The sequence below is a fragment of the Diachasma alloeum genome, unplaced genomic scaffold (assembly GCF_001412515.2).
Source record: "Diachasma alloeum isolate Michigan unplaced genomic scaffold, Dall2.0 Dall_scaffold_00364, whole genome shotgun sequence".
Classification (NCBI taxonomy): domain Eukaryota; kingdom Metazoa; phylum Arthropoda; class Insecta; order Hymenoptera; family Braconidae; genus Diachasma; species Diachasma alloeum.
The window spans coordinates 736339-759707 of NW_021680503.1; the positions used below are offsets into that span (position 1 = coordinate 736339).

The 23369-nt window shown below is 35.8% G+C and overlaps 1 protein-coding gene across 11 annotated transcripts in view; it reads right to left on the reverse strand.

Moving 5' to 3' along the window:
• LOC107041404 (inositol 1,4,5-trisphosphate receptor) overlaps positions 1–23369 on the reverse strand; it is a 37102-nt gene that overhangs the window by 12357 nt on the left and 1376 nt on the right. For 4 of the 11 annotated variants that reach the window (XM_015261962.1, XM_015261958.1, XM_015261960.1 and 1 more), the window contains exons 2-12: positions 21979–22155; positions 15681–15751; positions 15407–15609; positions 13350–13974; positions 10815–12412; positions 9604–9751; positions 9346–9372; positions 7952–8291; positions 7585–7750; positions 5248–6528; positions 908–1028 (exon numbers count right to left, since the gene is read on the reverse strand). In XM_015261962.1, coding sequence (XP_015117448.1) covers positions 908–1028; positions 5248–6528; positions 7585–7750; positions 7952–8291; positions 9346–9372; positions 9604–9751; positions 10815–12412; positions 13350–13974; positions 15407–15609; positions 15681–15751; positions 21979–22076 — 4678 coding nt within the window. In that variant the 5' untranslated portion in view covers positions 22077–22155. Of the gene's footprint in view, positions 1–907; positions 1029–1349; positions 1425–2980; positions 2987–5247; positions 6529–7584; positions 7751–7951; positions 8292–9345; positions 9373–9603; positions 9752–10814; positions 12413–13349; positions 13975–15406; positions 15610–15680; positions 15752–21978; positions 22156–23369 lie in introns of all 11 variants that reach the window. The other 7 variants (XM_015261952.1, XM_015261959.1, XM_015261951.1 and 4 more) reach the window with 5 other exon arrangements.

Consider the following 23369-nt stretch of genomic DNA (forward strand, 5'->3'; position numbering starts at 1 on the left):
GATTGAAAAACCTGGCAAATTCGTTAGAAAATTCTATTGGATTTTTATTGAACTTTCTGTTATTTTTTGGTCAATTCTACTGAAATGTTCAATAGAAAATATTCAATAGAAAAAATTGACAAAATTCAATTTTTCTATGTAAATAATTCTTTTCGGATATTTTCTATAGAATTTCCTCGGCTCAAAATTTGTAAGTTATTTTCATTCTATTTTTCTTTTCTTTTCATCAAGAAAATCAAAGAAAAAAACTTCGAAAATTTGAGCCGAAGAAATTCTGTAGAAAATATCTCAGTAGAATTAGTTATATAGAAAAATCTAATTCTACTGACTTTTTTATTGAATATTTTCTATTGAATATTTTAATAGAATCGGCCAAAAATGAATAGAAAGTTCAGTACAAATGCAACAGAATTTTCTAACGAATTCGCTAGGTTTTTCTATTAAATTTTTTCATCTGTGCCAGGCACAAAAGTACTTAATGCAAAAACCTGGCAAATTCGTTAGAAAATTCTATTGGCTTTCTATTGATTTTTCCATTAGTTTTTAACCAATTCTATTAAAATATTTAATAGAAAATATACAATAGAATTTAATTTTTCAGGTATTTTCTGTCGAATTTCTTCGGCTCAAATTTTCTGTTTTTTAAATTCTATTTTTCTCTCCTTCTCATAAAGAAAATCAAACAAAAAAAATTGCGCCAAGAAAATATTCTAGAAAATATCTCGATAGAGTAAGTTATATAGATAAATCGAATTCTTTTGACTTTTCCTAAAGAATATTTTCAATTCAATCCAAAAACTAATATAACGTTTAACATAAATCCAATAGAATTGTCTAGAAAATTCGCTAGATTTTTCTATTAAATTATTTCCTCCGTGTCGATATTTCGATTGAGTGAGCCACTCACCAACATCAGACAATGTCCTGATACAATTCTCGACATTGAATCTCTGCCCGGCATTGAGCCAGGCGCACTGCGACACCTCGAAGGCTGCATGAAGCAGCTGAACGAAAATCGGCTGTCTCGTCTGTTCAATTCAAGAGAACTCCATTAATAAACAGCCAAACAACATTAAAAATTGAACACTGATCATGTGGAGATAAAGTTCAAGTTAGTAGCGTGTCAGCCAATTGAGAAGATTAATCCCACGATGTATCATACATTATTAGCCAACTTTCAACAGTGATAGCAGACAAGTTAAATAAATTTTGATTAACACCGGGGATGGGAGACATTTTGATCGTTTTCATGCTCGTGTCAGTGGGCAAAACAATTTTGCGTGGTATCTTTTTGTGTACTTTTTCTTCTGTGAAATGTTTTCTCGTTTTTTCTTTCATTTTCTACTTACGGAGTCAGGGTCAATGTCGATGATCCTGTCGCACTCCTTCAGATTCCAAAACAGCCTGGCCTCGTGCAGGTGTTTCTATTAGTAAACCCAACCACCATACAGACCCAACGAATCAGAGCACCAATTGTATTTTTTTTCAATGTTCCGTTGAATCATATTAGCCAGCCGCAATACATGCCAAAAAATACAGATCATGCCGCTGCCAAAATCAGCAATTTCCAAGCACACGTCAAAAAATAGAAAATTTACGTACGAAAAATTTTTATCGAATCTAATGAATTCGCTAAATAATTCTATTGGATTTCTAATTAAGTTTTTGCCAGTTTTTTAACGATTCTATTGAAAAATTCACACAGATTTCCAATAGAGATGTTTAATAAAAGAATAGTCTATAACAAACATTTTTAAAACTATAGAGTGTGATTTTTCTGTACAACTTGTTCTATTGAGAGAGTTTCTACAGGAATTCCTCATTCCGGATTTTCTACATTTGTTCACACATGAAAAAAATCAATAGAAAACCTAGCGAATTCGCTAAAAAATTCTATTGTAATGCTACAGAAATGCTATCGGGTTTCTATAGGATTTCTATTGGAATTCAATTGAAAAATTCTACTTATTTTTTGTGCTGATTGGATATTCAATAAGAAGTCAATAGATTTCGAATTTCTGTTTGAATTTTTCTCTTAGTTTTTCTATTAGAGTTATTGGACACAAAATTTTCTAAGTTTTTTCCGCTGAATTTTATTTTGTTTTGCATTGTAGAATCCGACAAGAAAAAACTTAGAAAATTGATGTCTAAGCATTCTTATAGAAAAAATCTTAAGAGAAAAATTTAAACAGAAATTCGAAATCTATTGATTTTTTCTTATCGAATATCCAATAGAATCAGTGCAAAAAACTAATTGAATTTTTTAATAGAATTCCAATAGAAATCCTATAGAAACCCCATCGAATTCCTATACAATTACAATAGAATTTTCTAGATTTTCTATTGAATTTTTTCATACGCGTTTGTTCAATTCTCTTAATGAAAAAAAAGAAAAGGAAAAACAGAAAATTCATGTCGAGGAATTCCTAGAGAAAACGTCTCAATAAAAAACACCGAAATAAAAATATCGTAAATGTAAATGTGTAGCCTGCAGAATAAAAATCAATAAATTTTTATTTTTTTATACACATTTTTTCTATAGAAATTCCTCAGCTCTCATTTTTCACGTTTTGTTTAATTCTTTTCATAAAAAGAGAAGAAAAATAGATGAAAAAAACTTGAAAAATTCCCGTAGGAAATGTCTCAATAGAAATGTCTAAATAAAATTCTTTCCTGCGAGTTCCCTTCCCCTTTCCAAATAAACTATAATAATTCCAAGCAATGTAGCCATTAAATAGCTTACAGCGGCTAATTAAACTAGTCGACGTTTTTGACGTGTGCTTGCTCGACAGAAAACTTTAAATTATTCTCATGCAAAAGCCAGTGTAATAATGAATATCCATTACAGATCCCTGTGATTACCCAATTACTTTGAGAGAAAAAAAAATCAATCGATACTTTTAGCAATTTCGTGTATTTACATTTTCAACAATTTTCTATTTGTCTATTAATCTATTGCTTTCATTTTGTATCGGTTTACCTCCAGCTTAACGTGGTTTGATTGAAATGCAAAAGACAATGGAAGTATGTAATCTTTTGCATGAGTATGGGCGAATGATAGTTATTGTTTTTTGTTAACACTACACCGAAGGAGTTTGACGCATGCATCTCATCTCAATTTGGTTATTTCGCTATTTTAAGAGTCTCTGGGGTGGATTTCTGTGGCTCGACCACGTGTGGAACGAGCAGATGGTGTCAACAGACACATTTTTACTCATTTTTGTCATCATGAAACAATAATTATTGTAATAAATTTTTCCTCGCGATCGAATACGAAAAAAATTCATAGAAAAACCTAACGAATTTCATCGAAAATTCTATTTAATTTTTAGTGAATTTCTATTGGGAATTCTATTAGTTTTTGCCTGATTCTCTTGAAGAATTACAGTTTTACTGTGCATTTTCAATAGAATCGGCCAAAAACTAAGTGGAAGGTCAATCGAAATCAAAATTTTTTAGTGAATTCGCTGGGTTTTTCTATGAAATTTTTTCGTATCTAATATTTCCGACAAAGTGAAGTTGAATGAGACATATTTCGTCCGAAGTTACAATGTGACAACCACACCCTCATTGTTATTCTGTTCGAAAATTCATTTCTTGTGTTTGAGTTTTGAACAGCCGACACGACAAGTAAACAGCAATTTCGTTGAATCATTCATGCAAATTTGTCGAACCAAACATGTAGCTGTGTTACAAATACTTGGTTCTTGTTTTACATCAAACAAACATTTTCTAGTACCGAAATACTCTCGCTAGTGCTAGAAATATCAATTTTTGCCATTATTATCCTTCTTTCATGTTTTTTCAATAATTTTCTGAATCTTTCCATAATTTATTTACCCCCTTTTCAACCGTTTCCTATCCTTTGTTATCATTTATTCATAGAATTCAGAAGATTAAAAAGCCTTTCCGTCAATTTTTGAGACCTGCGCTAGAAAAATAGTGTCTGAAATTAAAATTCATTGTCCCCTTGGTTGAGATGTTTGCATCTCCAAATTCAAGTTCTTTTTAGAATCTTAAGACCCGGGTGGATTATCTTTCGAGCGTTATTTCGATTTTTTTCCCATCTACATAATGTAAAATATATCACAATTTCCGTTGAATTTTACATCACGCAGGAGTCCCTAAAAATTATAATTGTACAATGAAAAAAAGTAGAAAAAAAACTGAACATTTTCAAAGAGCGTTTTTAATAAAGATTAAGAAATAAGTCCGATAGAGAGGAAATAGTGAATGGATAATTTATCATGGTAACTAACTATCTGACAGCCATTGACTACTAGACAAATGACGACCTACGAGCCATTAGATACATCAAATTATTAATTTGCAATTTCTTTACCATTGGGTTCAGCTTTTTTTCAACGTTTTTTTCATTGCATTGGAGATCATTTCAGATCATCAAAATAAAAAAAACAACCAAGATCACGTTCGAAAAATAATCCACTTGGGCCTGAAATTGCTATTTTTAGGTCCATGTGACAATGAAAATTATTAAACATTATAAAAAATTCAGGCAAACTATTGAAAATTCAACTAAATGTGACGTTTAATTTCTTCAAAATGAAAAAAATAATTTTATTGGATTTCCAGACAAATAAGAAATTGTGATGTTTACTTTTTTCAAGATAAAAAAAATAATTTTATTGGATTTCCAGACAAATGAGAAATTGAATTAATTAAATTAAGTCTTAATCAATGATTTTTTGTTCAAACTTAGCATGTCTCATTTATTTAAATGAAATAGAAGTTCTCGACCATAAGTTTTCAAATTATTTAAATTCCTTCTGGTCATTTTGAGACCCGCAGCAGTAATCAAACGCAAAATACAACGCACCTCATCCGTTTAACATGACGTATTGTCTTCTAAATTCAAATAAAAATGCACCTGAAGAGGCATACTTCGTGCATTCAAAACGTAGTACAATTAAATTACTTTCATTTTCATGTTTCATTACTGCTATCTCATTTATTTTTTCCAAACACTACATTCATTCCTTCTCTGACCCATATACCTGACAAATGCCCTAAATCAAGACGTCTCCAAGCCACTAGTTTTCATTGTGGTAATCCCTCATTCCACCCTTCACCCCTGATCCCTTCAAATTTCTTCTTTTTCGTTCCACACGCGAGTTAAAAACCACAGCCCCGACCCCAGCCTTCAACACGTTAAACCCCGTCCCCCAATTAATCCATAACCGCTATAATTAATTCCAGAAGCGCAAAAACCAGAAAAAAGACACATACCTGAACAGTGGTGCTCTGGTCCGAGAACGGGCTGCTGAAGAAAGTGGTGATGATGTTCATAAGACAATTGGTGACATAATTCTCAAGCGCCACGTCCGCATGATTCCTGTCGTGCGTGGCAGTGGCGATGAGGCTCATATCAACAATAAACGACTTCTCGAAGAGTGACCACATGTGGTTGGACGTGTAGATCTCCTTCATCTCCACCTCTGTGTCGATATAGCAATGATTGAGAAAATTGATATAAGCTTCCTTGACTTCAGGGAGACAGTCGGGATGGGACACCATGGCGACGATGTCGTCCAGTGGCAGCAGACTGTGGCATTTAATCTCTGTATTGACGTTCTTTCCCATCGTGCAGCAGGCCAACAGCTTCACCAGCTCCACGTGGTACTTCAGGGGACTGCTCTCGTCCATCCTCAGCCTCTCCGACCTCATCATCTCCACGAAGTGATTGAAGGACGCTCGGTCGTTGTAAAAAACAAGGACATCCTCCCCAGCTTGCACCAGCTCCTGCATCACCATCTCCTGGCACTTTCTGATAAACTGATTCTCAGCTTTAACTATTGTCTGGAGGAACTTCAGGTACTGCACGTGCTTTCCATGGGTCTCGATGCAGTGGACGAAGTGCTGGATTACTTTGGCACTGACTTCGTTGCAGAGAGTCGAGTTGTCCTGGAAGATACTGCAGACTGTCTGCGCCTCGCGTATCCCAGGGTTCAGGAAGAGGTCCAGCTGCTTGTGGAGGAGAATCTGGTTCTGCTGATTTCCGAGGCAGAAGTTTTGGAGGAAATCGTGGGCCAGCCTCATCAGCTCGTTCATCCTGATGTCCTCTTTGGCGTCGAAGGGCACTTGGAGGAGGTCCAGGACGATTGTGTGGACACCCACGTTCCTCAGGAGCCTTTGCTCGTGTTTGCGAGGCTTCACGCCACCACCTGGGATGCTCTGAATGCAGAGCTTGTTCATGCGGATGAGGATCTGCTGAATTTTTCGGTACTCGTCTGCCTGGTCTGGGTGCAGGGGGGGACCCACGTCCAAGTCGATTGCTGAACCCTTTTTGTCGGAGGAGGATAATTGAGGGGCTGGCTTCCTCGGGGTCGCGCCCGCGTCCTCTTCGTCGTCCTTTGCACTTTTCTTCTTCTTTCCTGCACTGTGCTCTTCCGTGGATTTTGACTTGTACACCCATAATTCGGATTTTTCTACTGATTGGCGGAGCACGTCGAGATCTGATTTTATTTGCTTGTAGGACTCGACGTCACTGTCTGATACCAGCAGTTGAACCTGCAAGAGCACAAACGTATACATTCAAAAATTTTACATTCTTCTTTCTCAGATTAAATTGCTAGTCTTTTGGTTGTTGCTTTCAGAAGGTTTTTAGTATTATTATAAGTCAATATTCATTCATTTTATATTGTCAGTTTTATATGCTGAACTGTTTCATTAATTTATTTTCATTTAGTCACTTAAGTGTTCTTCGTTTATTTATGCATTTACTTTCATTTCTATATCATGAGTAAATTTTTTTCTCCAGTAAAAAAGTTGAGATATAACATCATGTATGAAAAAATTCAATGGAAAACCTTAGCGAATTCGATAGAAAATTCGGTTTGTTCAGCATTTCAACAGTTTTCGATTTTTCTGTTTAAATTGTTCTCTTGAAATTTTTTCTAGTAAAATTATTACCATGGATTTTCTACGTTTTTTTCGCTATATCTTGTTTTGCTTTGTATTACTGGATCCGAGCGAAAAAAACTTGGAAAATTCAGTATCGAAGTGGTAAAACGGTACAAGTCAATTTTGACTATTGACCAGTTTTCAATGAATATCTCTGAATCTAAGAAAGATGGAAAAATTTTTGTTATAACCTTTTTTGTAGAGCCGATTGAGAGCTACAACAAATGCAATTGCGAACATTTCACGATCTCTCTTAGATTCGGATATATTTTAAAAAAACACAAATAAATTTATGATTGCATAAATGCAACTGGGAGATAAGTCGACTTAAATCGTTTTACCACTTCGCTACTGAATTCATGCCCAAGTATTCTTATAGAAAAACTTTCAAGAGAATATTCATGCAGAAAAATCGAAACCTATTGGCATTTACCTATCATCTATCTCATAGATTCAACGCAAAAAATAAATAGAATTCTAACTAGAATTCCTTAGAATGTTAATAAAATCCAAATAGAATTTCTAGAGAATTCCAGCAGATTTTTTTAGCGAATTCGCTAAGGATTTTTATTCAATTTTTTCATACGTGAAAGATTTTCGTTTTTTTAAAGAAAAAATCTCTTTTGCTTTTTTTTGTGGAATCACTCATCTGGAAAATTTCACCTGTTTGAAAGCCTGGAGCACCTCTTGCCTCTGGCTGAAGTGTCTGAATAATAGATGAAGGGCTCCTGACACCAATGGAGGATAGTCATGCATCGCTAAGTGGAGGAGAACCCTCAGGAACGTTCTGCCACCCTGGCCGTCGAGATCCAGAGCCACGCACTCATCACTGCAATATTTATTTAATTTATTAATTCATTTATTCAGAAATAAATGTATTGGACTCTTTACAATTTTAACAAAAATTGCTCTACACTTTCAGTGCGCAACGATATTCTCAATTCTTCAATTATCAAAAATGTCGGTTTCCCCTGTTCACTGTTTTCGGAACGAATCAACGTCTCGTGACATTTTTAAGTGCCTTAATTACCTGCTGCCGAATATCCCCTCCGCCTGGTGCCCAATCGACTCGAGATCAATCCCCTTCTGTCCGAGATTGACGTCCCCCGAGGACTTCTCATTCTCATCGAATTCCTGCTTGAAGATGCTCAGAAGACAGGAGATCCTGTAGTCCAACCGCACGTCCAGAATGAACTGGAGTATTTCGATTATCTTTAATTTTGTGTCCATCACTAGGGGATATTCCTTCTTGGTGGAGGGCTTGGGTCGGGGAGAGGAACTCCCTGCTATCACCTGCCCTGCTGGCCCCAGGGTCAGAGATGTCATCACTGCGCCCATGTCTCCGATGCATCGCAGAACTCCACCTTCGGCTAATTCAGATTTTTATTTTTTAATTTGTAAATTTAGGTTCCCGCACAAAATTCTTTGGGAAACAATTCTTTGTAAAAAATTCCTTTAAAAAAATTCTTTCGGAAAAGATTCCTTCGGAAATAATTTTTTCATGCAATATTTCCTCCTGTAAAAATGCCTCATGCAATAATTCTTTCCCAGAACCATGTGATAAACGTGTTTTGGACAGCATAATCTCTCTGAAAATCCCTGCATATAAACGCCATTTTCCCCCACTTAATCTACTAATATACAGGTGTTATTTCTGTGAATAAGTATTTCCATAGTTTTTTTTCTCAAATTTTTTTTTCCAAAGTAATTATTTGTCAAGTAATTTGTTCCAAAATAATTTATTCTGAAGGAATTTTTTCCAAAATATTTTTTCCAAAGGAATTTTAAGCGGACACCGAAAATTTAGTCGAGATAATGCGGACGAAAAAATTTCACAGAGAAACTAAGCGAATTGGGTGGAAATTCTGTTGAACTTCTATTAAGTTTTGGCCGATTCTATTGAAAAATTGAAGAATATGGAGAATATTTTATAGAACAAATGAATAGAATTTGATTTTTCTAGACAACTTATTCTATTAAGATGTTTTCTACAAAAATTCCTCAGCTTCAATTTTCGAAATTTTTCTGTTTGATTTTTCAAATGGAAAGAGAAGAAACATTGATGAAAAAAAATTGGTAAATTCATGGTGAGGAATTCCTGAAGAAAATATCACAATAGAAAAGGTTGTAGAGAAAGATGGATCTACTGATTTTTCTATAAAATTTTTTATTGTCCATTTTCTAAAAAAAAAAAATGCAGTAAAGTTGGGAATTCTTCAGTAGGAATTTAAAACACATCGACTGAAATTTTCTACTGAATTCACAAGGATTTTCTACGAAATTTTCACGTGCGTGAGGGTCTACGAAAGCCTCTAAATCTACTTCCGCCTCCACTACAATAAAATCTATCTCAAACAGAGTTGAATCTGTTATTTATGTACAGTACAAACAGATGGTGATGACCATTAGCTGATAAACGCATACCTTTTGTCTCAGGCTCCCTCTTTTCAGCTGAATGGAAATATTGACAAGCCAGTTAGTGAACTATTGTTAAACTATTTCCGCAAATATCGATTTTCATTAAAAAATACATTATAAAAAAGTGGAATTTACGTCAGAATAAAATGAGAGCTAGTGATCCTCTCGAGCAGTTTTCTTCCAATAAATTTCTGGGAATAAATAATAAATCTACGTAATAGTTTAACAGCATGATAACTCCGACGACTGATTAGTTAAACTTACAATCAATTTCACCTGTGGGTATCTTTCCATCGGTGTAATCATTCTCAGAGACGCAATCCAGAATACTCAATAGAGTTCTTGTTAATCTCAATAAGTCACTGAAGCTGTAGAATCCAAAATATATTAAATCACGTGCTAATTTCACCACCTGGAAATTAATGACATTTAAATGACGGTAATTTTTCAATTCAAATTATTAATTTAATTTTTTTAATTTGAGAATTCCACAGCTCTACCACGTTTTTTAAATAGAAAAAATCCAATAGAACCTATTTCTCAAAAAAAATCATTAGAATATCATATTTTTGTGTAACTTTTTGTATTGAGCCATTTTCTAGGGAAGAGTGGGGCAAAATGAAACAGTCGAAGAATTACTGTTTGACGCAATTCAAACAAAAAAAAATTTTTTGGCAATTTTTTTTATTATTAGGAGTACTGATGAGAATAATAAGATTCGTCTTATAATGCAATTGATTAGATTAGACCGATTACACTTTTCTGTTTCCATTCGAATGAAATTCAGCATCACATTTTCCTTCTTCCCCCTGTGGGTCTCCCCCTGAGCCTTCCTCTGGACTTTGGATTTTGCTGTTTCATTCTGATCTCAATTAATTGACAAAATCTTCTCCCGTCAAAACTTCTCAATAATTTTTTGTTCTACTCAATGGAAAAGTATTATTCTCATAAGTACTCTTAAGAATAAAAAGAGGTTAATAAAAAAAAGTTGTAGAAAGAAAATTTAATTTAAAAAATTTGGTTGCTTCAATTGCGTCAAACAATCATTTTTCGACTGTTTCATTTTGCCCCACTCTCCCCTATGAAAATTCCACTATATAAAAATTTTCTATTTTTCTTCTCTTTTCATTAAAAAAATCAAAAAAAAAAATAGAGAATTAGAGTTGAGGAGTTTCTACAGAAAACTGTAGAAAATATTTTTCTATAAAACTATAAAAAAATTGTCAAAAAAAATAGAAATTTACAGATTTTTTTCTATCGAACATTTCTAATCCAAAAATTCGCAGTCAAGTTTTTCAACAGAACCGACCAAAAACAAATAGAAAGTTCAATAAAAATCCAATCAATTTCACCACAAAATTCTATTGAAATTTTATTAGTTTTTCTATCGAAGAGTTCCGCAGTTTTCCTGCGCCTTTTCCCTCTCCAAAATAAATAAATCGCCCAAAATCACCCCAAACCCCCCAAATTATCACCTCAAAAGTGAGTTTATTCTGCTCCTGATCCCCGAAGGACCACATTTTCGCCACAACATTGCACAAATAGTCCTCCACAAAAATAATGGTCTGACTGAACTTCGCCCTGACAGCCTCCTTATTCTCATCCGGCATCTTATTAGTGTCATAATCATTGATGCTCATAAGCGAAGGGATCTCGGACCACAGCCTGGCATACTTGACAGGCGTCACCTGCTCCTGGGGATCCCTGTCGACATGCAGATGCAGCATGAGCCTGCAGAAAGAGGCCCTCAACTCATAAGGAACAGTCTCGTCCTCCATGCACTTTAAAATCAAATCAATCCCCAAATGCGGTGACAGACTATTGAGCGCCAGATACTGCCTGTTCAAGCACATATTGCTGAATAAATTCAACTGATGCCTGTAGTAATCAAGAATAGCAGCGTCCTCGATGTTCCCCATTTTCGCGCCCCTAGACAGCTCCCCCAGTGACATTGATCTCTTCCCATTGTTCCACACGAGCAGTACCTCCAGCTCTTCTAAAATTGTTATTCTCGCCTCCTCATTCTCGTGCCTCTCATCCATCTCCTCTTCAACCTCCACCTGAGTCTTGAACATTCTCGTCTCAATCAAGATGTCCTTGTTCTTCTCACTGAGAACACTCTTGCAAATGAGCTCCTGGGTGACCGCAATGGCCTTCTTATTCGATATGCAGAGATCAGACAGATAATCGAGAAACCGAGACTCCCAGTTGAACATGTTCTTCCTGACTAGACCCACAAAAGTCTCGATCTCCGCAGCCGTTATGTGCTTCTCCAGCAGCTTTCTGTTGTTGTGCAGGAGAGCTGTGATTGTGTCCTCAGCGAGAATGTCGTAGCCTATCTGCTTCTGCATGAATGCAAAGTGCTTTGCTATGTACTCCTGGTTCTTTCGGTAATCCTGCTGGGAGAGTCGCAGGATCCTGTAGCACAGTCTGAACATGTACTTGTAGGGGGCATGCCTCGGGTCGTTGAGCTCCTCGATCCGCAGGAAGGGCCCCTCCCCAGCTGCTGACTCCAGGAATGGCGCCTGGAGAATTTTGAACAACTGCCCGAGAATGTACTGCTCTCGCAGCAATTTCTGTCGGTCTCTCACTGCATTTGTCACTATCAGTTCGAGTGCCTCGGACTTGTTCTGCTCGTTCTCCAGGCCCGCAATGAAATAAACGATGTCCTGAAGTAGACTCGTGACTGCTCGTCTCTCATTGTGGGATATTGTTCCCCTCTCCAATTTTCCACTTATCGCGGCCAGCACTTTGCACGCGTCGTTGGCGAAGTCAAGATCACGGACTTCGACGGGGGAGACTGAGCGCAGGGCGAAGGCCTCTTTGTCCTCCTTGTTGATGGCACAGCCGACCTTCGACATCACTGGCTTCTCATCGTCCTTGTCTATGGGGACGCTTGTCGAGTGGACCCAGGTGTTCGTGCAGATGTGGTGCAGGCGGACGAAGGATGATTGCGGGACCAGACTGTCGCCACGCGTCAGGGTGGTGGGGTCCAGCTCGAAGAGGGAACTTATCTCGTTGCTGTGGGGGACTGACACCAGCCGGTAGACGGCTCCTGGCGGCTCTCGCTTACCTTTGGAACAGATTAATTTTTACCATTTTAACTAGTTTGAGGATGTCCGGGGACTTTGGCTACTTTTTTTGGCAGAGCTTTTGGATGAGCCCCTTTTCACTGTAAATTTTCGGACGTTTTACAATGATTTTATTATTTAAACCTTGCGGGCCTGAAGGGGAATCAGAATATTAACGTTAGAGAACATTTTAAAAATTAAAAAAAAATGAGAAAGCTTACTTTTGGCAGAAAATTGATGAAATAATTGAAAAATTGAAATTTTTGAAATTTACGAGCATTTTGTGTTAACAATTTTTTAAAAATCAATTTTTCACTAGAAAAATCATTTGTTTGGAATCGTAACAAATTTATTCATATTCAGAATTTTACCGAAATCTCTTTTATACCTTAAAGAATAAGGTTTCCGAAAGTTTAAACAATTTCAATTATTTTTCTTATAAATAACGAGGGTTTAAAAAAACAATAATTCTATGCAAAATATAATTTGAATGACGCTGAAAAATTCTAAATCACTTAATTCATTGCATTCTCATAAATTATTGAGTTTTTCTACCTTCATATGTTGTTGATGAAGGCAACAATGACTATTTGAATCAAATAAGAAATAATTTCACGAAATTTCCAGTTTAGAGTCCGTTCATTAGTTAATCTCTGCTGAATATTCTAGATTAGAAAATATATTTTTCATAGAAAATATATTTTTTCATATTATATGTTTCTAATTTCCTATCATTCATTTTTTCTAGCTATATGAATAGAAAAAATTTAATCAGAAAACATCTTTTTTCTAAGCAACATATAAAAATTGTTCTAAGGATCTGAAGCAAAGATTCTCCTAATTCCCAGGTTGAAGGACATCCCTCGCGAAATAGATCGCTGCCAAAGAAGTTAACACCAATTTAATCACAGAGAATGCCCAAAAATTCTCCATTCTCACCTTTTATTGTCTCTCGCGGCTCGTCCGTGTCGATCTCAGCCGCTAGATACTGCCCGGTGGCCAAATGCTTGAACCTGAACAAGGAGTTCCAGTGGCCGGCGCCTCCCCTGCAGGGATCGTGCTGCACCACCTCCACCTCCCACAGGGCTTTGCTGCTGGTGGCAGCAGTGGCACTAGTTCGTCCCGTTGTCCTCAGGAAGACGTGCTGCTTCTTCTTGTACTCGTCCATCGTCAGGAACTTCTCCTGCTCCGCGTGGAAGAGTCTCACCACGTCACCACCTTTTAGAATCTCCTCCTGGTTCTCCCGGTGCTCCATGAAGAGCGTCACCTTCCAGGAGGTCGAGGCATTCACGACGTTCACCTCCTTGCAGCCCGGATTGTCACTCAACTCGTAGTTCGCTGCTACGTGGAGACCCTGTCTGCCTGCGTTCACAGGCTCCATTATCACTTTGTCACCGACTACAACGCTGTCACCGTCGCTTCGCAGCTTGTAGAAGGGCATTATGTACAGCCAGGAGCCCTCATTGCCGTTCGCGTCCAGGTAGACCCTCATCGCGTTCTTCTCGAGCAAAGCCGGCAATCTCTTGTTCACTGTCAGGAATTTGTTTGATTTGAGGTGCAGCAGCTGGAATATTCAAAATTCTTTTGAACTCTCTGAGTATTTGCTTTGCGATCTTTCGGGAATTATTCGTAATTTGTTTTTTTAGGTATTAATAGGGAAGTGATTGAACGAGATGAATCAATTCTGGGGAGATGACTTCTGGAATTTTTCCACTTCACTCGGGAATATAATTTCCACTCTCAATAGTTTGTTTATTTGGCAAATATATCTCGTTTGAGGGAGTCGTGCGCGCGCGAAAAAATTGGAGAGAAAATTCTGTGGAATTTGCATTGAACTTCTGTTGAAGAATTCCGCAGCTTTAGAAAATGTCCTATCGAATAATTTATAGAAAAAATCTGTAGAATTGTGTACTTCTTCCACTGAGATATTTTCCGTAGGAATTCCTCGACACGAACATTCCAAGTTGTTTCATAAACAGAAATGAGACGAAACAATAGAAAATTTGAGCCAAGGAATTTCTATAAACAATATGTTCATAGAATAAATTGTGTAGATAAATCGAGTTTTGTTGATTTTTTCTGTAGAATTATTTCCATTGAAGCTTTCCATTGACAACTATTATTATTACATAATAATAATTTGATAAAATTGTTAATCTCCAATTATCAGTTTCTGTCGTTTATTCTATTCATTCAATCAAAAGACAAGGATAGAAATCGAATTTATGGGTATTCTTTCATTATTAAAAAAATCGATTCTAAACCTTTCTGGAGACTTGGGAAATGTAATTTTTTTAGTTCTTTCCGCCCACTTTTTTGCATTTTTTAAATTCTTTCTCGCTGAAATATTGATATTCCTCTAGTACCTGAAGAAAAAAAGTCATTTAAAATCCATTTTCTAGCCGATTATCCCTTACTGATTTTTTTATATTTTCTTCTTATAATAGTATAATAGTATATTATAAAATATATTATTATAAAAAGGAACGAGGAGTACTGATATTCTTTTACCATATGAAGGAAAAATTTAAAAATTTTTTCAGGAATACATAGAGACTTTTTTCCATTATATACCCGAATAAGATTTCGAATGACTTTGCTTTCAGTGTGTGTTTCGGTAAAAAAACATTTTTCATTTATCTTTAACATAATTCCTCTTCGTTCAATGTTATAACTTGTGAATTAAGAAAAAAAAAATATATATATGTATAATAAAAATAAGAATGGATAAAATTAGTTTATTATTATTAATCTAATTGTGAAGACGGAAATGGAAATAAAATAAAATAGTATAAACGAATCTAGTGACGGGCACGAAGCGTCCACTCGCTAGTTCAATAGAAATCAAATAGAATTTTGAGAAAAAACTAATAAAAAATTCAATAGAAATCAAATAGTTTTTCCACGAAAATTTTTTCTACACGGTTGAACAAACAATAATTCACTCTTCCAAGAGTTTATTTACTTGGGAAACATGTCGTTATCTCTGAAATTACCTGGACAACATTGCCATAAGAGACAACACTCCCCAGCAACTTCTTATTTTCCGTTTCATTCTGCTTCTTCTCAATTTCAGCTGCATGATGAAGTCGTTTTAATAGGACGGCGTCAGTCGATGAGCTTCCGCTCTGTTTTGCTGCTTTCCAGAACTGCTTCTGGGCGGAATACCGGTTCATGGGACATATTTTGAAGAGGCAGTCTAATGAGAATAAAATGAATGAAAAGTCAGCTCGCGTTATTTATTCGGCTTAACGAGTCGTGAGAGATTACCTCTGAATTTTTTCGGTGGATTCGATAAGTCTCCGGCCTCCGGGCATACGACGCATCTGTCGTCCACCAATCTGCGGAGAATTTTTGCTTTTTTAGTGCGGGAAACCTTGGGAGCAACTATTTGGAGTAAAAAAATTTTGCTGGAATCTCGATGCTACGGATGCTTATTTATCCTGCCTACGGCCTTGGGGATATCGTAAGCTGATTGTAAGCAGAAAATATGGAACGCGGGGCATGGGTACCGAGAATACAATGGCTTTATTTTAACGCTCTGAATATCACTTTGTCTTAATATTTGAAGCCGCCGGGCGAAGTATTTAGGAAATAATGAGAATGAATGGCATTGGAAAATAAAATTGTGTTGTTGCTCTGTGAACTAGTTCTGGAAGTCGATATTATTAAGAAAAAATTTCAGTTTTTAATTTTTTGCTGAAATATCAACGAATTTTCGGCTTTTAAAATTAAAAAATTTACGGAAAAATCGATGGAAATTTTTAATTTCGGTTCAATTATTCCGTATTCTGTTCGATTATTCTATGAAAATTAACAGAAGTCAGGTAAATATATTACTGAATTCATGTTTTTATTCAATATTCAAATGATCTGGGAAATTCCTATCTTCCGGCGGCTAAAAATTTAGAATTTCATTGAAAGTCCAGAATTTTGTCCCCTACGAGGAATTCCATATCACTTTCCTAAAAATATTAGTAAACTGCATTTCACAGTAATAAATTTTTTGTTAAAATTTCAAAGACTTTTCAACTTTGAAAATTCAAAACTTGCGAAAAAATCGATGGAAACTGTAAATTTCTGTTCAATTATTCCCAGAAAATTAATAAAAATCCTCGAAATTCCAATAAATATATTCTTGAATTTATGCCTGTTCGAAAATCCTCGTTTTCCTGCTGCTGAAAAATTTTGAATTTCACTAAAATTCAAGGATTTTTTCCCCTAATTCGAATTTAAAATCACTCCCCTGAAAATTACGAGTCAACTATCCCTCCCTGTCTTTTTCTTTTACCAATTAGATTCCCACAGTTCCCACAAACTTCTAATTGACAATAATAATAATTTCCCAATGGTTCGAGAAAACGAAAGAGAAATCGAATTTCAATTTTAAAGAACTCGTAAAATGGGAGAATGGTGAAACCTTTCAACGAGTTAATGGCATCCGAGGTAAAGACCGCCCAGAAGATTTGAAATGTTGGCCCAGGCACCGACGCTGGATCGATATTAGAGTGTCACCTGGCCGGGTTACAAAGCGTAATAAGAAAAAAATGAAATAAGCCTCTCTAGTGCATCACAAAAGGGAAAAAGACGCTCGAGAATCTTCAGCGGAAAAAACTCGTACAAATCCATTAAACCAAATCAGATTCAGAATACCACTTTTTACGTTCAGTAATGCGTATATAAAGTCGCTTTATCGGAATGCCAGAGGGAAAGTAAAAAATTCGATTATATCGTCAATCACTCGGGGAAATTTGTCTGTCGGTGTCCCCGTGGTGACGGGTCAGCGAGCATTTGCATTTCGACGTTTCATCGATTTCCCCGGCTGTCAAACCGAGCGAAACCCTTCGCGAGGTGGGACAATCTGTCCTCGATGGGCAAATGAGTTTGTGGAAAGCTGAAGAATAAAAGGGAAGACGTTGGGGCAACGATTATCAAATCGTGCCAATGCGATTGCTTTTCGGCGTCATGCGCCAGTGGTTTCAAGTCATGTGCAATGACCGTCCCTTCGTCGAGGCTGCGGTGATTACTGTTCCGTGGGGATTCACGCATGGAAAAATTTAATAGAAAACCTAGCGAATTCGATAAAAAATTCTATTGGAATTCTATGGGGTTTCTATAGGATTTCTACTGGAATTCTATTTGTTTTTTGCGCTGATTCTACGGGATATTCAATAAGCAAAAGTCAGCAGATTTCGAATTTCTGTTTGATTTTTTCTCTTCAATTTTTTCTATTAGAATTATTGGGCACACAATTTTCGAAATTTTTTCCGCTGGATTTTGTTTTGTTTTGCATTGTAATATCCAAGTAGAAAAAACTTGGAAAATTGTGCGCAAACATTCTTACCTATAGAAAAAATCTCAAGAGAAAAATTTAAACAGAAATTCGAAAGCTATTGACTTCTTCTTATCGAATATCCAATAAAATCAGCGCAAAAAATAAATAGAATTTTTCAATAGAATTCCAATTGAAATTCTATAGAAACCCCATAGAATTTTCAATGATAAAATTCCTTGAAATTTCACTTATATTAAATAGAATGAAAAAAATTAAATTTTACGGACTGGGAATTTTTAGGAAAGTGACATTTGAATTCGATTTAGAATTTTCAATGAGAACATGAATATTCGGTACCAAATAACGCTGAATGTTCAATTAATCGACAAATCAAGAATATATTCACTTAAATTTTTATGATCTGTATTAATTTTCGTGGAATAATTGAACTAAAACCTACAGTTTCCATTGATTTTTCCACAAAATTTTGCATTGAGTGGAACTACCTAATACAAATTTCAAAAAATTTTTAAGATATTTGCCCCAAAAAAATTTTCCTTCAATAAATTCAGTCATCGATCTTCGATGAATGTTTTTGGCACGCCGAAAAATTTACTTTAAAAAATGAGATCAACAAATGACAAGATAATAAATTACTCTCCTTTCACAGAATCAAATTTTTTTACATAAACAAAACATCACAAAATGCAACTGAGGATAAATGAGACAAGAATAATAAAACTGTAATCGATAATGAAATCTCTATTAATTTTCGTGGAATAATTGAACTAAAACCTACAGTTTCCATTGATTTTTCCATCTTCGATGAATGATTTTTAAACGCGGAAAAATTTATTATAAAAAATGAGATCAACATCTTTTCCAGCGGAATTCTCGGACACTATCATTTCCGGTCATTTTCATATGCAAATGACAAAATAATAAATTACTCTCCCTTCACAGAATCAAAATTTTTCACATAAAAAACATCACAAAATGCCCCTGAGGATAAATAAAACAAGAATAATAAAAGGGTAATCGATAATGAAAATACAGCGTCAAGGTGATGATGTTATTTCCAGCTCGTGAACTCCACGGGACAGCGGGGGGAAAAAATAATAAAAGAAAATTACACCGCAATTTGTAAGCGTCCGGAAGTACTGGAAAGTGGGCTTATGCCCCCGGTCGAAGAAATACGAGGTATATTTCGTCACACAGACGTTATCCAGCCCCGAGATCATTAAGAATAATTGAAAAGGGAAGTGGAGCTTGAGTAAAGAGTGAAATTTATTTTTCGAATGACTTTATATTTAGATGGAGTCATTAATCCAGAAATAAGACATCGCGAATTTCCATCGGTTCGCGTCGTATGGAAAATCCCATAACGCCATTCTATACGGAGAGAAATGTCCAGTAAAAATGACAGAACTCACAGTTCGCTCACCGCACGAAGAGAAATATTCAATAAAAATTACGTATTTTTTCCGTAATTCCAGAATGAAATTTGGTTGTAGGAAATTTTACGGAACTGTCACGGAATTTTTCCAGAGAGTTCCGTAATGTTTATCTGAATCTCCAGTGAAAAATTACGAAACCATCACTTAAAGTAGCTTTCAATGATTGAAAACTACAAAAAAATTGCAGAAAACTCGATTAGATTTGGAATTCTAATTTTTTTCTCAATTTAATTATCGTTTTGGTTTTTCAAAGAAGAAATGTTTAAAAATCAGGATTTAACCCAGTGTCTTATGTGAAAATCAACATTTCCATTGTAATCAATGATTAAAATCTGAATTTTTTTTCATTAGATGTGAAAAAAATCAAGATTTTTTTTCACACCTCATAAAAAAATAATCCACCGTTTTGCAAACAAGCTTTATTATTTATTTATAATAGGGAAATGTTTGAAAAAATATCAATATTTTGCGAGAGTCGATTCCGTAATCGGTGAGCGAATTGTGAGTTCGGTCATTTTTACTGAACATATCTCCTCGTGCGATTACGGAATCGACTGAGAAAATTTAAGTGACAGTATCGTAATTTTTCACCGGAGATTCAGTTAAAAATTACAGAACGCTGTGGAAAAATTCCGCGCCAGTTCCGTAAAATTTCCTACAACCCCATTTCGCTCCGGAATGACGGAACACATACGTAATTTTTATTGAATATTTCTCTCCGTGTATACTGGGGATACCTATTTTATTACGATGGCAGAATGTCTCGGGTCTATAAAAAAATTGCAGCGGGTTTATATTATGGTCTTTTTAACCCTCTATCATCACGTGCGTTGAGCCTTCAACTTCATCGGTCCGCACTACGGTTTTATGTACAGTAGGGCGATACGACAAAGTACATGAACAACTTTGTATTTTTTTTTCATCAACCGATGGGTATAAAAATAAACAGCGGTGTTACCTAGAGGAAAAACACAGTTGCTCGTAATTTTTAGTTCCATTCCACAGTATGGAGAATACCGAGTGGACAGAAAAACCGGTGGGTAATGTGACACCCGAGGATTGTTTCGGTATTACGTATTTCTTTCGTAAATCGTAGTCAACATTTTCTTCGCGGGAGATGCGATTTAATAACGAGATGGAGGAGGGGACTGGTGATTGCTGTGTGCAGTGAATTGATTTCGACTCGTTTCAATTGTTTGGGGAGCATTTGGGGTCAACTCGGGGGAATTGAGGAGGATTGCTGTGAAATCGTTGTCTTGGCGGGCAGAAAGTGTTGAGGGATAGGAAATAGTCGTATATTATTTCCCTGAATTGAAAATATGGAAATTGTTAATTAAAGAGAAAATGTTTCTCAAAAATTAAAAAATCCACGCATGAAAAAATTCAATGGAAAACCTAGCGAATTCGATAGAAAATTCTATCGGAATTCTATAGGAATTCTATGGGGTTTCTACAGGAGTTCTGTTGGAATTCTATTGAAAAATTCTATTTGTTTTTTGCGCTGATTCTGTTGGGTTGTTAATAAGAAAAAGTCAATAGATTTCGAATTTGTGTTTGAAATTTTCTCTTGAGATTCTTTCTTTAAGAATGCTTGGGCATCAATTGTCGAAGTTTTTTCCACTCGGATTCTGTAATGCAAAATAAAACAAAATCCAGAAAAAGCATAGAAGATTTGTGCCCAATAATTGCTAATAGAAAAAATCTGCAGAGAAAAATTTCAACAGAAATTCGAAATCTATTGACTTTTTCTTATCGAATATCTCATAGAGTCAACGCAAAAAAATATAATTTTTCAATAGAATTCCAATAGAATTTTCTAGCGAATTCGCTGGGTTTCCTATTGGATTTTTCATACGTGTTTACCTCAATTTTCTTAATTTCTATCAATTTTCGTGCAATAATTGAACTGAAATCTACAGTTTTCATTAATTTTTCCATCAAATCTCAAATTTTCAATCACGAAATCCCTTGAAATTCCAGGAGAATTGAAACACGATAAGAATTATCAACCCATGTACCGGAAATTTCAACCAAAAAATCCCTCACGAACATTCATGAATAAAAAAATATTCCCCAAAGTTACTATTCTCAACTCAATAATTCTCTTCCCTCACCCCTCAAAAAATCCATAACTTCCCCAACATAATATATTCAAAGTGCCCAACGTGTTTTCCCACAAAAGGGGATCTCCAACCCGAACATCATTAACTAGTAGTTAATAACTACTGGTCTGCCCCCTCCCCCACACCTGCAGCTCTCCCCAAAAATAATATTGATAATTTTTAATAATTTTCTCTGGCAGTTGCTACATAAAAAGAACAAAAGATCATTCCACTGAGTGAATTGGTCGAAACTGGCAGATTGATTTTCTCTTATAGTGCAATTCTCTTGGACGAAATTTGGATGGAATAATTCTCTCCCGAACACCACTTGAGCTTCAAAATTAATCAGGTATTTTCCTCAAGGTTCCCTGCACACAAACGAAGTCTTCAAGTTTTTCCAGAAAAATCGCTTGTGCTTCGCACTCGTGATTTTTTCTCCTGAAAAACTTGAATTATCAGGAAATAGCGAAGGGTGGGGTAAAACGGGCACTTTAGACTTTTTTAAATTATTCATAACTCAGAAACAAATTGATCAATTGAGCTCAGTTAAGGCTCGTCACGAAGGGAAAGAATTGTTCTTTGTATTGAAAAAAAAAATTTCAAATTTTATCGGCATTTCAACCCCTCATTAACATTTAAAAAAAAGTCAAAAGTGTCCGTTTTACCCCAACCGCCCCTATCCGATAATTTAGAAGCTCTCATGGTATTACACATGATAAATCCCGATCACTTACCCCAGAGTGGATAGAAATCCGGAGACGTTGCCCTCGGCATAGAGACTGACAATATCCCCGAGATGCAGAAAGCTCGCCGAGCCGAGGATCTCCCCCATTTCGAAGCTGGTCGCCAGAGTTGTTCGCTTGAATTCAGGACCGTGCAGGCCCCTCAGACCAGTGCATCATTCATGATATCTGCAGAGTTAAATCATAAAGCACAATAAAGAATTGAACGCGATCAAGTGCTCCTCCGATGCTACCCCGAGGCCAAGATGTAGGTCAAATCGATCCGCTGATAGCGTTTCGTATCATCTATCTCCGAGGGAGCAACACGAAGGGGGATGAATCGTTGTTTATAATTATCAAGAGAATAGGGGAGCAACTTATTGATCCTCATTGTCATGGAAAATAAAATAAAGTCATTGGATGAGAATCCAATCGCCCCTTAACCTTTCGCTAATTAAAAATAGGGGTTTGTCTATCGTTCCGTGAGCTAAATGCGAAAATAATGAAATCACGCACGACAAAATTTCATACAAAAATTTCATGAACTCAATCATTCTATACAATTCAGTGGCGAAGTGGTCAAACGGTTTAAGTCGATTTTGGCGGTTGGCAATGAATATCTCGAAATCTAAGGGAGATAGCAAATTTTTTCTCATAACCTTTTTAGTAGCACTCAATTCGCCCTACAAAAAAGGTTATTATGAAAATTTCGCTATCTCCCTTAAATTCGGAAATATTTCTGGAAAATTCAACTAAAGACTAAATTGACTTAAACCGTTTGACCACTTTGCCACTGAATTTATCCTACGGAACTAGTTTTTATAGAAATTCCTCAGCTCAAATTTTCTGTGTTGTTTTTAAATTTTCCAATAAAATAGAATTCAACTGATTTTTTAAATGAAATAGTTCCTACCGGACGTTTACAATGAAAGAAAAAACATTAAAGCTGAGAAATTAATCACTAGAATCAGTCGAAAACTATTAGAATTTTCAATAAAAATCTAATAAACCTGTTTACAAAATTCGCCAGTTATTTCTCCAAAATTTTATCGTCCGTGATATAAAATTCGATTCCGTAAACATGATCAAAAGTCGTCTTGACATTTCCTCAAATGACTAATTTATGTTAATTACGCTCCGGGATTAACGAAGAATTGAGAGACGTAACATCTCTCGTGCATAATCCCATTTTTGATAGCGACTGATAACGAGATTGATAAGTCTCCTCAAACTACACCGCATAGTTCGGTCATAATAAACTCCTCTCGGTCACTGACATTTTTTTAAGAATTACGCAACACGGTTGTGTACACGTGAGTCCCGCCGGATATTTCGTGTTTTTTTTCTCTCTCTCTGGTCTCCATTATTTTCGTTTTATCGTCAACAAACGGCGGAATATGAAG